This window comes from Sebastes umbrosus, chromosome 23 (genome assembly GCF_015220745.1).
Source record: "Sebastes umbrosus isolate fSebUmb1 chromosome 23, fSebUmb1.pri, whole genome shotgun sequence".
Lineage (NCBI taxonomy): Eukaryota > Metazoa > Chordata > Actinopteri > Perciformes > Sebastidae > Sebastes > Sebastes umbrosus.
In genome coordinates, this window is record NC_051291.1 from 6,774,348 (window position 1) to 6,791,146 (window position 16,799).

The window sequence follows — 16,799 nt, forward strand, 5'->3', positions numbered from 1 at the left end:
AAGAGCCTCACAACACATCTTACCAATGCACAAGCTGTCCATGCTTTGCCTATGTGTGATCTGTGCGTCAACAGTTAAAGCTCCCCTGCTACAACAAGTAACCCGGAACCATGAAAAACACAACCGTTTCATTCATTCAATACAAAGTTAACACAAATAAAGTTACAATACAGATAATTTGGCTGATATTGATGACAAAAGAAAGTTTTAACACATCGGTTTTGAGAATGTTCACTAAAAAAAAAGCTTGGGTAGAAACACTGAACATCGTCCTCATGTAACTTTTGAACAATCAATAAAAACATAACACACAGGAGGAGATTGTGGAGTAGTGTTGTAGTTTCACACAGCTGCCACTAGATGATAATACTGAGTCATATTTCACTGATTGTACCTTTTAAGGGAAAACACTACAGGTGAATAAAGGTAATAAATAATAGACTCCTAGTTGATTACTGACATTAAGACAATTATTTTTTGTATTACAACTTTTCTGAAATATTATGTTTCAGCAAATGAGGCCTTATCTAATGCTAGTGAAGATATATGAAAAACCTAAAGAATCCATCGGTACCAACTATGTCATACTAGCTTGTCATGAAGGAGGTTAAATAACGCTCCAAACTTGTGCTAAATTTTGATTATACTGGCATGCTTTTACTGAAGGAACATTTTCACTGCAAGACTTTTACTTTCACAGTTAGTACTTTTACTGCAGTAAATGACCCGAATACTTCCTCCACCACTGAGGAGAAGAATACCTAAATGTTCTTGCCTGAGGCTCGGTGTAGTTAGTGGACTTTCATCTCAAGAATCTCAAGAATTCACCCTCCTCCCTTTCTTGACATTTCTTTCAAGTCTCCACAACCGTTTGGAGCATAAAGGTAAAAAATGTGTTGGTTCGTCCCGGAGATGCTCAATGTTCCTCATTTTCACACTATTTCCCCTCTAAAATAACACGTAAAATTACTACTTTATAATATTATAACTTTATTCTCTTAAACTTCTGACTTTATTCTCCTACTATTACGTTTTTTTCTCGTAAACGTCTGACTCTATTCTCATATTACAACTTTTTTCTTTTTTCTCGTAAACTTATGACTTTATTCTCATAATATTGCAACTTTCTTTCTCTTAAACTTATATCTTTATTCTCATAATATTACGACTTTTTTGTCTTGTAAACTTATGACTTTATTCTCATAATATTATGACTTTTTTTCTTATAAGTTTATGACTTTATTCTCATAATATTACGACTTTATTCTCTTAAACATTTGACTTTATTCTCATAATATTACGACTTTATTCTCTTAAACTTATGACTTTATTCTCATAATATTACGACTTTATTCTCTTAAACTTATGACTTTATTCTCATAATATTACGACTTTATTCTCTTAAACTTATGACTTTATTCTCATAATATTACGACTTTATTCTCTTAAACTTATGACTTTATTCTCATAATATTACAACTTCTTTCTCGTAAACTTATGACTTTATTTTCATAATATTACGACTTTTTTTCCTCATAAATTTATGACTTTATTGTCATAATATTACGACTTTATTCTCATAAACTTCTGACTTTACTCTCATAATATTATGACTTTATTCTCATATTACGAGTTTTTTCTTCTCTTAAACTTATGATTTTATTCTCATATTACGACTTTTTTCTAATAAACCTATGACTTTTTTCTCATAATATTATGACTTTATTCTATTTTTTCCCCCCCAATGTTGCCCCAATTCTCCATTGTAGTATATACAGAGGAAATCAGGTGTAAAAAGAAAAGGAGGACACATGAAAGGAAGGTAAAAGGAGGAAGGACAAAAGGGAGTCTCCCTCGGTGATGAGCGGAAACAGGTCGAGCAGGCTGGTCTGTTTACTGGCCTGAGGGAGTTTCTCCGCCTTGGCTCTGTAGAGAGCTGTAGAGTCAGTCGAAGGCAGCCAGTCGACAGCAACAAGCCGCTGACCAGGAAGGAATAAAGACAAATAAACGCCATGGCTGTGAATAAATGCATCAAATTCCTCCTCTTCTTCTTCAACCTTCTTTTCTGGGTGAGAAATTTAAGATCATAATTCTACATAATCTCAAACTTCTTAACTTTACAGGTGATGTATTGGATGTTTAATCAGGTCATTTTTAGAGGTCATATATGTTTAAATCATATTAATCTAAGAGTTTCTATGTCTGTATCAGTCGTGGCTTTATTTGGTTTTTAAATTGTTTGAATTGTGTGATGCAGGATTCATATGTTGCACAGTTTATGGGTGTGTTTTACTGGTGTTGGAGGCTGACATTTAGCTGTTAATTGAAAAAATGACAGATTATTATCATATTTTACTCTATTTTTTTGTCTTTTTTCAACAATTTTCAACTTGTTTTTGGGGCATTCATGCATTTTGGGCAACACATTTCAGGTGTTTTTACTCTTGTGTTTTATATTTGAACTTTTCTTTCTTTTATATAAGTCTTATATAATATCCATCCATCCATACATACATCCATCCATCCATCATCTTTCCATCTATCCATCCATCTATTTATCTATCCATCCATCAGTCTCAGTCTCTGTCTCTTTTATCTTTCTTCAGTCAGCCATTCATTGATGTTGAATCAGTGTTTAACAGGTTGCGTCGGCTCTCTAGTATCTCGGCCTCACCCTCTATGAACAAACATTTCCTGGGTTTCAGGGCGTGGCTTACCACTCTGCACTCACATCATCACGTCTGCAGCCTCATGTTACTCCTCAGTTAAGTTTTAAATGTTGCATGTGAACAACAAAACCAGCAACCGTTGCTTCACATTTCTGTGTTTCCTCACCTTCTCTGCTGGGAGTTTCCCAGTAAAACCAAACGGATCCATGTTGGTTAATCTATAGCTCCACTCAGTCTTGCTCAACACAAACCTGACCGTACACGTTGCTGTTGAGGGTTCGTTATAGCTACTCCTGTAGAAATGCACATTATCACTGCTATTATGGTGGTGGTACTGTGGTGGTTTTATCAGCAGGTAACGCTGGAGCTATTTATTCACCAACAACCGCTCTAAAGATTATCAATCAGACGACTTTGGAGTTGTTGGAAAGTTTATTATTTTCAATTTAATTGTATTATTTTGGTGGATATAGACTAAAGCAGTTGCCTCTTACTTCAAATCTGTGTGCTAAGTTAAGCTAAAGGCCTCAGTATACTTCAAAAGAAGTGCTCGTTGGGTCATCTAAAGTCTGGCCCACACTAAAAGATGTTTCAGATCTTACCAGATGTGTAAAATGTGTTTTGTTCCTATAGTGTGTGGAGAGAAACGATTTGGCCAAAACAGCAGCTCACCAAACACTAACAGATTCAATCATCAACGACAAGAAAAAACACAATTCTCACTAAATCTCTGGCGAACAAACGTGACTTTGGTTTAAACAAACATGGCGGACGACAGGCAAGAAGAATTAGTGATGTTAGTTTTTACTTTGTACTGAAAATTCACGAAGGATGGATGGATGGATGGATGAAGTCATGGAAACGTCGTTAAATAAACACTAATCAACAAGTTGGTCCTCCACTTCTGAGCTCCATCTTACTACTACTTCATGCTTCACGTTTAGCATTAGCTCAGGCGTTAGCCACGGTGGTTGTCCTTCCTTCTTCAGTCAGCTTGGTTCTCTATTGGCTATCGTTCTTTCCGACGTGACTGCGTCCTCAGCTGTCCTCAGGGTTCCCCACACACAACAGGAAATCCCATCGGAGATATTGAAAGTAGTGCTATGATGTTGGATGTTACAGCGACTGTGATAAATCCCACTGTTCTGATTTTCTCAGATTTTATACATATGGTGGTTTGTTCTTTATACAATGACAGTTTTCCTAAACTGATATTTAAAAAATCGCAAAACAACAGTTTCCCAATATATCGCAATGTATTGAATCGTAACCTCTGTATTATGATACGTATCGTATCGCCAGATTATTGTCGATACACAACCCTAATAACTGAACTTCAGGCTTCAAAATATCCTCCAAACTGTTCAGATGCTGCATCACATCCTTCTTGTTTTTCGGCAGACGTGACAGAAATAAGGTAAACAAATCGAAAGTCCTGTGTTTAAAATAAACGTCAGTCCGGCTGCCTGCTGAGGTTATTTCAGTCCTTCTCTCATGTTCCCAGAAATAATGTCAAGTCGATGTTAACTTGATTCTAACCACTCAGAGGACATGATGTGTTTACCTAATGATGATGGTGATGATGGCGAGGGTGGGGCAGGCTTCTCATTCACTGTAAAGTTTTTAACTAGTGGCTCTGCTGCTGCAGCTTTTAGTTGCTGAGTGATGCTTCTCATCTGCCCAGGGGGGGAGAAAAGAGGAAGTTGTGGAAAAGATCGTATGACCATATGACAAAACTAACCTTCTGTTTCCGCTTTGCTAAATCAACACGTTGCAGCTGTTAATTCCAGCTTGTTCTGGGCTGCATTATTGTGACGAAGCTGTTCCTGTTTATGCTCAGTTTTCAGTTTCTTTTACCAGAAAGTGCTGATTTCTTCGGGTGCTCAGAGGGATCTTTGTCCCTTTCAGTTGTCAGTCTGGTTGAGCCATTTGACAGCGTTTAATTCTCCATGTATAAAACTAAATAACATCTAATTTAGGGCTGTCAAAGTTAATGCGATAATAACACGCAAATTTGTTTTAGCGCCACTAATTTCTTTAACTTGTGTTTTTTATTTAACCTCTTAAATATCAAACTGGCCGCTGTTGGGCCTGGCCGCCATTCAATCTTTCGGAGGTTGAAGCGGGCTCATTTTAAAGCTAGAGTGAAGATACTGGTATCATATGAAACTAGAAAACCTAAAGACTCCAATGGTACCAACCATGTCATACTAGCTTGTCATGAAGGAGGTAAAATAACGCTCCAAAGTTACGCTAAATTTTGGCGAGGAAAAACTATCATGGCCATTTTCAAAGGGGTCCCTTGACCTCTGACCTCCAGATATGTGAATGAAAATGAGTTCTATGGGTACCCACGAGTCTCCCCTTTACAGACATGCCCACTACATAGTCGTAGAGATTGCCATGTTATGATTTGAGCATATTTTTTATGCTAAATGCAGTGCTAAATACTTGACAAATCTCCCTTTAAGGTACATTTGAACAGATAAAAAAATGTGCGATTTAATTGCAATTAATCAAGATTAAATATTTGAATCGATTGACAGCCCTAGTTTATATACATAAAGAAGACTTTCTACAAGCTAAAAACATGAAAGACCATTCAAACAGTAGTCCTCTCACACATCTAACTGGACTCAATCAAGCTTTTGTGGGAGGAGATTTCTTACTTTTCGAGATGTATATATAACAGAATTTTTGGCTTTCACATCTTTGTTTCTCTTAGTATCTTCAAGGCCTCTGTGTCTGTTTACTGTAGTTTCTGTGTCTGAAGTCTTACCTAAAAAACGTCCACAAACATCCGGACATCTTTGCTAAATAGCAGTGCTTTTGCGGCCTTTGATGGAAGAGAAATAACCAATTATCTGCAGCTCTGTCCATGTACATTAACGCCTGTTGGCAGAGTGCTCATATACTCCATGAATAATAGATGCTGCGTTCAGGGACCGTTCCTGCACAGGAAATGGATGATCCAAACAGAAAAATAACATGTTTTAGCACTGCAGCAAACCACAAGTGGACAGTAACTAACTACAGACTAACTAAACGTGTTCAGTTTAAGTCGCAGTACACGACTGCTGTGATCTGCTTATGTTTTTAATTTTAAAAGATGTGGTTATTTGATTAAATTACTTAGTCTTATATAACAAAGGATGTAAAAGTCAAAATATGTGAACAGAAGGTTGCAGATTGAGATAACTTGGCCGCCGTACAACCAAACTATCCACGTCATACACCATTAGAAAGATTTTTTTTTTTGGCTACAATCACATGGCATGGCTTGAGAAATACATCTGAAAATATTACACAAGATATATCCAACAAACATGTATATTTCAATTTTTTCAGATGTTGATAACAAATGTACTTTCTGCTGAACAAGACAGTATAATACATCTGTTTTATGGTTGTCCATATTGTAACAACTTTTGGAAAGAAAATTATATATTGTGCAAAACATCACCTTCAATTAATATTGAAGGTAAACACTTATTTTGGATGTGATGATAACAGTTAATGCTTTATTGTTAAGCTTATTATCTTGGTAGGGAAATTTGATATTCATAAAGATAAATTTCTTTACTCAACCATATCCTTTAAACTGTTTTTAATTCAAATTGAATGTTATTGTGAGAACAAATACATGTCAATTAGAAAAAAATACTCAGAGATGTTTGTCTGAAGTCTGTTACTTAAATAACTATTATTTTTTATTTAATTTACTTCATTTTTTTATTATTATTAACATTATTATTGTTATTCTTTTTATTCTTATAAAATTCACTTTATTTTATTATTATTATTTATATAATTATTGATTTTATTTTTATATTATTATTCTTATTTGCTTTATTTTTATATTATTATTATTACTGTTATAATTTATATAATTATTATTTATATTACATTCGGTTATTATTTATCGTTTTTCTTTATTAACTGAATTAGTATGACTGATTGTTTGTAACATACTTCTATTTTAATTGTAAATTTAAACAAATGCTCTATGTTGTGTTAAATCGTCAACACAACTCATTGTTAATTCCTGATTTAAATAAAGGTTAAAAAAAAAAAAAAGATTGGCTAGCCAAAGAACATATATTGCCAAGAAGTGAAAGTCAAATTGTTCGTTCCATCGCAACATCAGCGCCCAGCCGCAAAGCTACGCTTTTGCCGTTTTGGACGGAAAGCGACTAGTAAAACCGTCTAAAATGTGCCGTACAAAAGTAAAACTAGATTATTTCTCTTCTATTGTCATATTCTACCAAAAATGGCCTGTGTTTAACAATAAAATGTTATATTTAATAACCTAAAATAGCGGCAGCGGCTGTTGTAAAAAATAAACACAGGAGATTTATCTCTTTTGCGTCTATACTCTTTGGCTACGCGACATTGGCGCCTTTCAAACTGGGAGCGCTTGATGGATATCAAGGGGCTGTCCCGGGGGTGAAACTCAACAGAGAAGGCGGGGACGCTTTTATTAACTAGGCAACGAGGTAACTAAAACAAGCACACCCAACAACAGGTAGAGGAAGTTGATGAATGTGTCAGTTAAATCAGAGCGGAGCTAGCGAACACTTAATGGACTTTACGTGATAATATTCACAATTTGGTTTAATTTAATGGGAAGCTATTTTGATTATTTTAATCTTTAGACCCTTACGGACTAAATGAGTATAAATGATGGAGAAATGGGCACATATTCGGACTTCATGACCGCTTTAAAGGTAAGGAGTCGCCAGTTTTTCAAACAGGTGTTGTGTTGAAATCTGTTCCCGTGTTGAATAGTGTCTCTCTGCTGGTAACAATGAGTTGTGATAGAGCTAGCTAACGTTATCTTATATGGAAGTTTTTATTGGACTTTATTACTTGTAATCCACAGAAGACAATTCACAAATATGTTATAATATTTGTGCATCTATTTCTACACATGGAATGATATTTACACATTTGCAAAACAGTGAGGTGACACACGTCAGCTAAAACCACAATATCACTCTATAGTTCACCTGCTTGGCAGTAATGTTAGCTGACCAGACAAAGGTCTCTCCATGAATCAATGCTGACTCTAGTGTTGGCTTTTCCTGCCTCAGCCTCCCGACCGCGGTCAGAGAGAACAGGGGAGACACTGGCACCCGGTCGGAGACGATAACGTTTCTCTCTGCAGAGCCCCGTCACTTCCCAAGACACAGGAAACCTCTGTTGGTCTGGAGGAGCTGCAGCAGTTATTTCTGCACAAACGTCCACTGTACATTCACTAGATATTCTCAGAGCTACTAACTCTTCTGCAGTGCGTAGTGTGCGCGCATGCACGTGAGGTGGAGCGAGCTGAGTGAAGGCAAGCAGGCAGAGGAGCAGAGTACAGCAGAGACTCCGGCCCTGGAGACCAAAGCTACGGTCTCCCCCGTGTCCTCTGACCGCGGCCAACACGTATTTTCAAGACGGGCTTCACTAGATATAACTTTGCGGTTTTGGTTCTTCCGTGTAGTTTGTGTTGGAGTCTGAGTCTGAACAGTGTAGCCACACATGAGCGCGCATGGGACACCGACCCGGGTGATTTATACGTGTAAGAAGTTACAAACAGCCCCTTTAAGTGTTTACATCTCCAGTCTGATCTGGAGCTCAGTGGTTTGTTTATGTTAAGTAACGTAATGCTTGTTGTTAGGACACGGTGTCACGCTGTAGTAAAAAAAATAGTTAAAAATCTAGATTATGAAGTTGTGAATCGATTCAAAATCACGATTCTTAGTGTTGCCATTTTTTTTTCCAGTTTGAGAATCAGCCCGACCACCACGTGTTCTAGTCTGGTTCATACATTGAAGTTAAAGGAGAGAACTGTCACTCACAAGCTGTACAGCCTGATAGAAATAGAGTCAGACTCTACTGTAATACCTGTTGATCCAGACAGAGAGACCTCAGCGAGGGCCCAAACCCTGCTGGTTGTCTTTCACAGGCTCAGTGGGCTTATGACTCAACACACCTGTCTGTTATTAGCTGCATCACCGCTGTTATTGTGTGTGTGTGTGTGTGTGTGTGGTTGTTGTGTAATGTCACCATCTGATCTGACTTCCAACGAATCCAGCGGATCAGTTTGTATCTCAGTTTCACAATGACTCATTACTACTGTGTTACCCACTGCCTGTGAGTCACTACTGAGGAATGAGCCGCCCCCTCTCTGTCTTAACGGACAGAATGAGCACCCCGTAATTATTATTCTTCTCATCACAATGTCACAATATTTATTAGTTGTTTCCCAAGAAGGAAGAATACTTGGTGTGCAGTTAACAATAGGGATATCAACATCTACGGGGCATAAAGTCTCAGAGAATATCTGAACATTTTAGTGATTGGATGTAAAAAAAAAAAAAAAAAAGAAATGTATTTACATAATCTGACTCATACACAAGGTGTTTTCAAAGTGCTTTAAATGCAGGAAAAACAGACAAAAGAATTAAATTAAAGATACCAGAACTGTGAATCAGATTAACTGTAATCCCTGTAATCAACTGTCAAATAATTAATAATAATCCAAATACATTTTTATCCTGATCAACTGTAACCCTGATCAACTACAATCCCAATTTAATTTAATCCCGATTGATTGCGATCTTGATCCTAACTGTAACCTAATCCTGATCAAGTATAACCCCAATTTAATGTAATAGACGCACTAGCTAGCAGGGCTGGTTCTATCTTTTCGGGGACCTATGCAAAATCTTGTTGTTGTTTTTTTACCAAATTCTACTTTTTGCATGTAAAAATATATATTAAATTGATATTACCTGCATTGTTAAAACAAACATTCAAAAAATAATTATTGAGGAAGTTCTCTTAGTTTTGTATTAACTCAACGAAATGTACTGAAACAAATGTATGTGTGACGCAAAGAGACAATGTATTATTTTGACCGGTAAAAGATATGCATGGCTGGTGGATGGCAGGTGAGTCAAAAAGTTAATTTTGGAAACTGGTTGTGACCCTGATCAGTTGTAACTCTGATCAGTAATCATTCCCTCTGATCCTGGTTCAGAGCTGACGTGCCGCTGCGAGCTCAGAGGGTGTGTTTGAGAGATGCTATGTTGCTCTGCAGGTTTACTCTGTGTGTGTGTGTGTGTGTGTGTGTGTGTGTGTGTGTGTGTGTGTGTGTGTGTGTGTGTGTGTGTGTGTGTGTGTGTGTGTGTGTGTGTGTTCATGTTGCTGTTACAGTGACGCAAGTTTGAATCCCTCTGCTTTTCACCCTTTTCACATGTTGAGGTGAAACAAAGATACAGAACTCTATAGAGAGGCTTTTGATTCAATGTTTATGTGGCTCTTTGTTCGCCGCCAGTAACCGTTTAACCTTTAAATGAAAACACTGGTTTTGTATGGGTGTGTGCTTTTTTCCAGTGATAAAGCCGGTGAAACCATAGAGAAGTGGGAAATCACTTGTCCACTGTACAATCTCATATCCAGTAATTGAAAGGCAAATTCTGAGTTCAATTCTATACCCTGCCTAAATATCTCAACACTGATACTGAAACAATACCACGGAAAAAATCCCCCAAAAATCCGGAAAAGTAATGGAATTAATTGAATTTAAATAATTATTAAAATGTAAAAATATATTAATTAAAAACATAGAAGGTAAGAAATAATCTGATTTCCCCTATAAATTAATTTATGTGATTTATTTCGTTTATTTTTTGCATTTATAACTACTATGTTTATCTATATTTTTATTCTAAAATGGAACAACTGTAATTTCCCCCAGGGATCAATATAAGTATTTCTGATTCTGATATCACTTAATAACCTTCTGAGACCCACAATAGACCAGTTTTTGTCTTGTCAGTTTTTGTTGCAGCAATTTTTTGTTGATAACATTTGTTACACAGATTTGGTGCTAAATTTAACCATTTTTTACCACTGGAGAATTGATAAAAATTATCAATAATCCCTCCAAAATACCACATTAAGACACCAAGACCTTGAGGAACACCATAGAAAAAGTCATGCTGTGATTTGGTATCAAAAACTTTTGACATTTGGAGATTTCTGCAGGAATTGCATTTTTTTCGGCGATTACATGGTGAGCACTTCTGTTGTGTAAACTGCTCAGAAACCAACTTATTGTCCGTAAACCTAGGAAAGCCATCCATCCTCTGAATGCTCTAGGTCTCTAGTTTGTGACTGTAAAGTTTCATGAGGCTGTGATTATCCTAGAGGTCACCACAGGTCATTTTATACAGTGAGATTTTAAAAATCTCACTACAATGAAATGTCTCCTATGGGGACTAACATCATCACACATGAATGCAGTTGGGCTCATTGGATCCACAAGAGTCTCAGCTTTACAGTGATACCCAATATATGTAATTCAAGACTGTTTAGGGACCCCAGTATGCAGAAATATTCAAATACACCATTTTCAAATAGGAGAAAATAACACGGTTATACTGCATGTGAACGAGGGTAAAGCAGAATAAGAGGTTGGCTTTTGAATCTGTTGTGAAACCAGTTTGATCCTGACCAGTTGGAGCAGTTTTTGTTATCTTTAAACTTTTTATTTTATGAGGGCTGACGTATCAACAACAAACTTAGTGTGGACAGACTGATGGAGGTTTTTCCCTCAGGCAGTGTTTCCACTAGCAAGCTTTATTTGTTGTTCAAACAATCAGAACTCCTTTCGGTGTCTTTGTTGTACTCAAAGCTCAGATAATAGATTGGATGTAGTGGAAATAAGTGTGCAGATGTTGAAGTATAAAAGTACTCAAAAGTAGCTCCATCTACTTTCTGTTTACTTGAGCAACGAGCCGGAACGTACAGTACGTCCAAACAGTAATAGTTCCTGAAAATTAGGTTTAATTATTATTTTGTTTGACGTCTACGTTGGTTTAAAGCTTTAGCTCTTTTAGCCAGCGGCATGGCTGAAAGGAAGGCAATGTTGGTCTGTCGGTTTGTTTGTAGAGTTGCTCCGATACCAGAATCAGAAATGCCTCTGATACAGCCTAAAATGCTGGATCAGGGAGTCTATGCACCGATCCAATATCACGTTATCATATCATTTATCAGCTCATTTACGCTACGAGGAACAACAACGACACGTGTCCCTCGCGGTCATGTCTAGAAGGAAGTCTGCAAACCGTGAAATCTGATCTGAGATCTGTAAAAACTCTCGCAAGACTCGTTGCCCGACCACCTATCCTAACCTTAACCATTTGAGTTCAATGCCTAACCTTAACTATTTTAAATCCCGCGAGAGTTTCCCCGGTTTGGGGGCTCCCTTCTAGCCACTACCGCCACTCGCTATCCCATCCGTACATCCTGCTCCTCTGCTCCTCCTCCTACATCTCTGCACATGAACAGTACCTATTGGGCAGGTGCAAAAGGTCAACAATATTTTACACTGGAAAATCCCACCAGTTAAAACGGCGACGAGTTTTCAACGCACTGGTATCGGATCGGCACGTGGTATCGGCCGATATGCAAGTTCAGGTTTTGGAAAGGAAAAAATGGTATCAGAAAAAAAAACTATTGGGATGTAAAGACGATTAAATTCATTATCAACCCTAGCCTTAAGTAAAATAAGTGCTGGGCGAGGACTTCAACACTCTGCTGTAGGCGCGTCTACCTGATAATGTTATTTATTCAGCCTTCCTGAATAAGAGTAGATGTAGCTTCAGGGTGTGGTGGCACCACATGCACGAGGGTGTGTTTGAGTGCTACTACTGTAAGCACAGAGGTCACGTCCTCTTTCTGTTTGTCATGTCTGTTTCCGTTCATTCAAGTGGAATGAATCATCAATCATTTTTTTTTAAATTGTGTTTATTTATAGTATTAAAAAAAATCATTCAGAAATGTAACACAAAGTCATTAAAGTCCCAGACAAACAGAAGTTAGAGCGTCTTTAGCTTCTGTACTGTGTCCTTCGCATTTGATTGGACCACTAAAAAGTGGGCAGGCCTAATCATTAACATTAATTAATCATTAACAAATACTTATAAAATGTTGTGTACAACAATAAACTGTTAAAATCACATACATTATAGCATTACTAATAATTAGTTAACATTATTAATTATAATTTCATGGTTTGTTAACAATAAAATGAACTACATTTTAATTAATTATCATTTTACCATTTATAAATTATGGTTATTATAAAGTGTTACCGTATATTGGTAATTTTTCTTAATTTTCTTGCGACTTGATTTAATTATAAATGGGTTTATTTCTTGTTTTCTTGTTGTATATTTGGCTTTGGCACTTTGTGATTTTACTTATTGTAAATATAAAATATTGAGCAATTTAATACGTAACTCAAGGACACTTTATATAAATAAAACAAATAAATAAAAAAAAGTAATTCTTTGTACATAGTGACTAAAATACTGCTTTTATGTTGAGCTCAGGCTGGAGCAGCGTGTTATATTTCTGTATTTTTCATCAACATGAATGTGTAATTATCCGCTCTGTGTTCGTCTCCACCTAAACGCTGTGGTCTGTTTTCTGTTTTCCGGCTCTGTCTTCTCTCTGACGGTTCTGATGATGAAATATTGATGGCAGATAATTACTCACAACAGCGTGTTTGTGTCGGCTAATTGTGTTGAGTCGGTGTTGAATAATACATGTCTCTGGTCAGTCCTGAACCACGCCCACGAAGTCCTCAGAGAGTCCTGATCCAGATCCCTCATACTGAGGATCAGCTGCTTGTTCTGTCTCTGGTCCAGTTTGAGTTCAACCCTGTCGAGTTTGATTTATTGTTCAACTGAGGACATGCCTGTTAGATTTTGAGATATCTTGTATGTAAAGTTGACATTGTGGAGTTTGAGTTGCTGCAGGTGTTCTCCACCAGAGGGCTCCAGAGTCTCACCAATAAATGCTTGTTGCACATTATGTATTTAAATTTCATCTTTCTCTCTCTGTCTTTCTACAGATTAGTGGCTGCATCCTCCTCGGCGTCGCCATCTACCTGAAAGTCAGCAAGGATGGAAACAAGGTGAGACTGGTTTACTGACCCCACGTCAACACTAATGCAGATACATCTTTTTTTTTGTGAAATAAAGCAGACGTTAAAATATAACATATAAAATAATATTAATTTGTGGTAGACAAAAAAGTACAAAGTAATGTAAACAGGAATGTAGTAAATGTATATGCATGGTGCAGTAATATATATAATATATATATATATATATTTTATATATTATATATATATAATATATTATAATATATTATATATATATATTATATATAATATATATATTATATATATATATATTTTATATATTATATATATATAATATATTATAATATATTATATATATATATTATATATAATATATATAATATATTATAATATATTATATATATATATTATATATAATATATATATTATATAAGTTAATAAATATTACTACAAAGAAAGATGTATACATAAAGAAGCAAATTAAAAGAGAAATATTAATTTATGTCATACTTAATTAATTAATGGCTACATTTATTTTCAATATTTTTTGTGCTCCATTTAATAAGATATTTATTTATCGAGTCATTTATTTATTGATTGATTTTTTATTTTGGCAGGCTCCTTCTTCCATACTTTAGAGCCGATCACACAGGCCAAATGTTATTTATGTAGATTATCTTTCTGTTGTCAACCGGTGTAAAATACTGATTGTCTGTCTCCTGCCAGATCACCGATGAAGCGATTCCCGGGATCGACCTGATGATCGCCATCGGGGTGATCATCATGGTGTTGGGCTTCCTGGGCTGCTGTGGAGCCATCAGAGAGAACCGCTGCTTGCTGCTGCTGGTGGGAAGCAATTATATTATCTAATTTTATTTAATTTTTATGACTTTTTGACATACTATACTATGAAAAATGTAATTTTTGGGAGGTAACTATACAATTTTTTTAAATAATTTAAAGTGATAATTTGTCAATTTCAGCTGTAAATGATTATGATTGAAAGATGAATTTGGTATTTAGAGATCACTTCGGTAAACATAATTGTCATCTCACATGCTGAGGAAATCAACCCTGCTTTTCTTTCCCTTCCTCAGTTCTTCATCAGCCTCCTCGTCATCTTCATCCTCCTGCTGGCATTGGGCATCCTGGGAGCCGTGGATCAGAAGAAGGTAAAACAGGAAGTGATGCTGTCCTCGCGTCACCTGCAGTCTTGTAAGTTTATTGGGAGGATCAGACTTGATGTTTATTTATTTATTTGTTTGTGTGCAGGTGAAGGACTGGGTGAAGGAGCGTCTGGAAAAGTTCACGCCACTGGTATCACAACCAGAAGATGTGAAGAAAGACCTGAAGGCTCTGCAGAAGGAGGTAACGCGCAATTACCTCACCATGTCGTCACTCTCAAAGTCTACTTAGTCCTCACAATAGGGATGTTTAACGCTATCGTTAAAACGGTTAAAAGAAATGTTAATAATTAACTCAAAAGCTGAGCGGCTCAGAGGAGCGGCTCGTCACTTTAAGGAGAAAAGCTGGTCCACCTTAACAGCCCACCTGAAAAGGCGAAGCCGGAGTTGCAGGATACGGGAAGTCGGCTCCGGTCTCTCCAGCTCGCTTGAGCGGAGCGGAGGAGTTGTAGTTTCGTAGCATTTATTCACCGACAAATAAACTGTACACACACTGCTACACCTACGTTCACAGCTATAACGCCACCAACAACCTCACACTCACCGCCAACACACAGTCTGTTGGAAACTCGGTAAAGTTACGCAGACTGGTACGAGGCACAAATATTGTTGGTTAACGGTTAATAATCGGTTAAGAACATTTTTCAAAATGAGCATCCCTAAATCACAACGATAGAAACACAAGAACACACACACACGGTTGGTGTCAGAGGAAACTTTAATACATTTCCTCAAAATCACAGTTGAGTTTGAGTTATTAAAAGTGAAATGATTAATAATTAGCAGATAAAAAATACAAATATTGACTCTCTATGGTAGAAACAACAACGTCGCTGCCGTATTTATGCCTAGATGACTTCATGTTGAGTGTTGATGGAGCAGCTGCATAGCCTGGCACTGATTTATAAAGGACTCCATTCAGAAAACAAACATTTTAAGAGTTGTTTGCTTGTCGTCTTGCGGATAAAAGTGCCAAAGCATGAATTCATTCTTATTACAAATCAGCACTAGAGGGCGCACACACACACCAGACTGCCAATGAGTTTCCCTCATAGACAATGTAACAGTATAAATACATTATATTGATCAAGTCATCAGCCAATAGAGAAGCCCTTGAATTGTAATCACATTTGTGATTTAAAAAAATCCATGTAACAATTTTCATTAATGATTAATCTTTAATTAATCTCTATAAAATGTGAAAAATGCTCATTATAATATTTTTTCAGTCACATATGGTAAAGAAAAGTAGCAAATCCTCAGAATTAAGATGAACTAGAGAATATTTTCTTTAAAAATGACAATTAACCGTTTATCCAAATAGTTGCTGATTCATTTTTGTTACACTAAACTGCTTAATGTTGAGACTGATGTGTTGTTGTATTTTCCTTCCAGCTGAAGTGTTGTGGTCTCGTGAACGGAGCGTCAGACTGGGGTCCGACGTCTCCCGAGTCGTGTCGCTGCAACGCCACCGAGACAAACTGTGGGCCGTCGGCCATTTACACCACGGTGAGACCAGAGCTCCACAAAGACTGAGCTGTGTTCATGTGTTCTTTCATGGTTGTCCATTTCTCTGTCCCTCCCTCTCTTCCTTCTCTCTGCCTGTTTCTGTCTCTCCCTCTCTCTCTGCCCGTCTCTGTCCCTCCCTCGCTCTCTCTGCCCGTCTCTGTCCCTCCCTCGCTCTCTCTGCCCGTCTCTGTCCCTCCCTCGCTCTCTCTGCCCCTCCTTCCCTCCCTCCCTCTCTACCTGTCTCTGTCCCTCGCTCTCTCTGCCTGTCTCTGTCCCTCTCTCTCTCTCTCTCTCTCTCTCTCTCTCTCTCTCTCTCTCTCTCTCTCTCTCTCTCTCTCTGTCCCCGTCCGTCCCTCGCTCTCTCTGTCCCTCCCTCTCTCTCTCTCTCTGCTTGTTTTTGTCCCTCCCTCTCTCGCTCTCTCTCTGTCCCCCCTCTCTCTCTCTGCCTGTCTCTGTCCCTCCCTCGCTCTCTCTCTGCCTCTCTCTCGC

The 16,799-nt window shown here is 37.3% G+C and overlaps 1 protein-coding gene across 3 annotated transcripts in view; it reads left to right on the forward strand.

Annotated features, from left to right (window-relative positions):
* Positions 1–16,799, forward strand: part of LOC119482630 (F-box only protein 15-like) — a 43,392-nt gene that overhangs the window by 25,414 nt on the left and 1,179 nt on the right. For all 3 annotated transcript variants that reach the window (XM_037760315.1, XM_037760316.1, XM_037760319.1), the window contains exons 10-14: positions 13,585–13,647; positions 14,344–14,463; positions 14,715–14,789; positions 14,890–14,985; positions 16,197–16,310. In XM_037760315.1, coding sequence (XP_037616243.1) covers positions 13,585–13,647; positions 14,344–14,463; positions 14,715–14,789; positions 14,890–14,985; positions 16,197–16,310 — 468 coding nt within the window. The remainder of the gene's footprint in view (positions 1–13,584; positions 13,648–14,343; positions 14,464–14,714; positions 14,790–14,889; positions 14,986–16,196; positions 16,311–16,799) is intronic.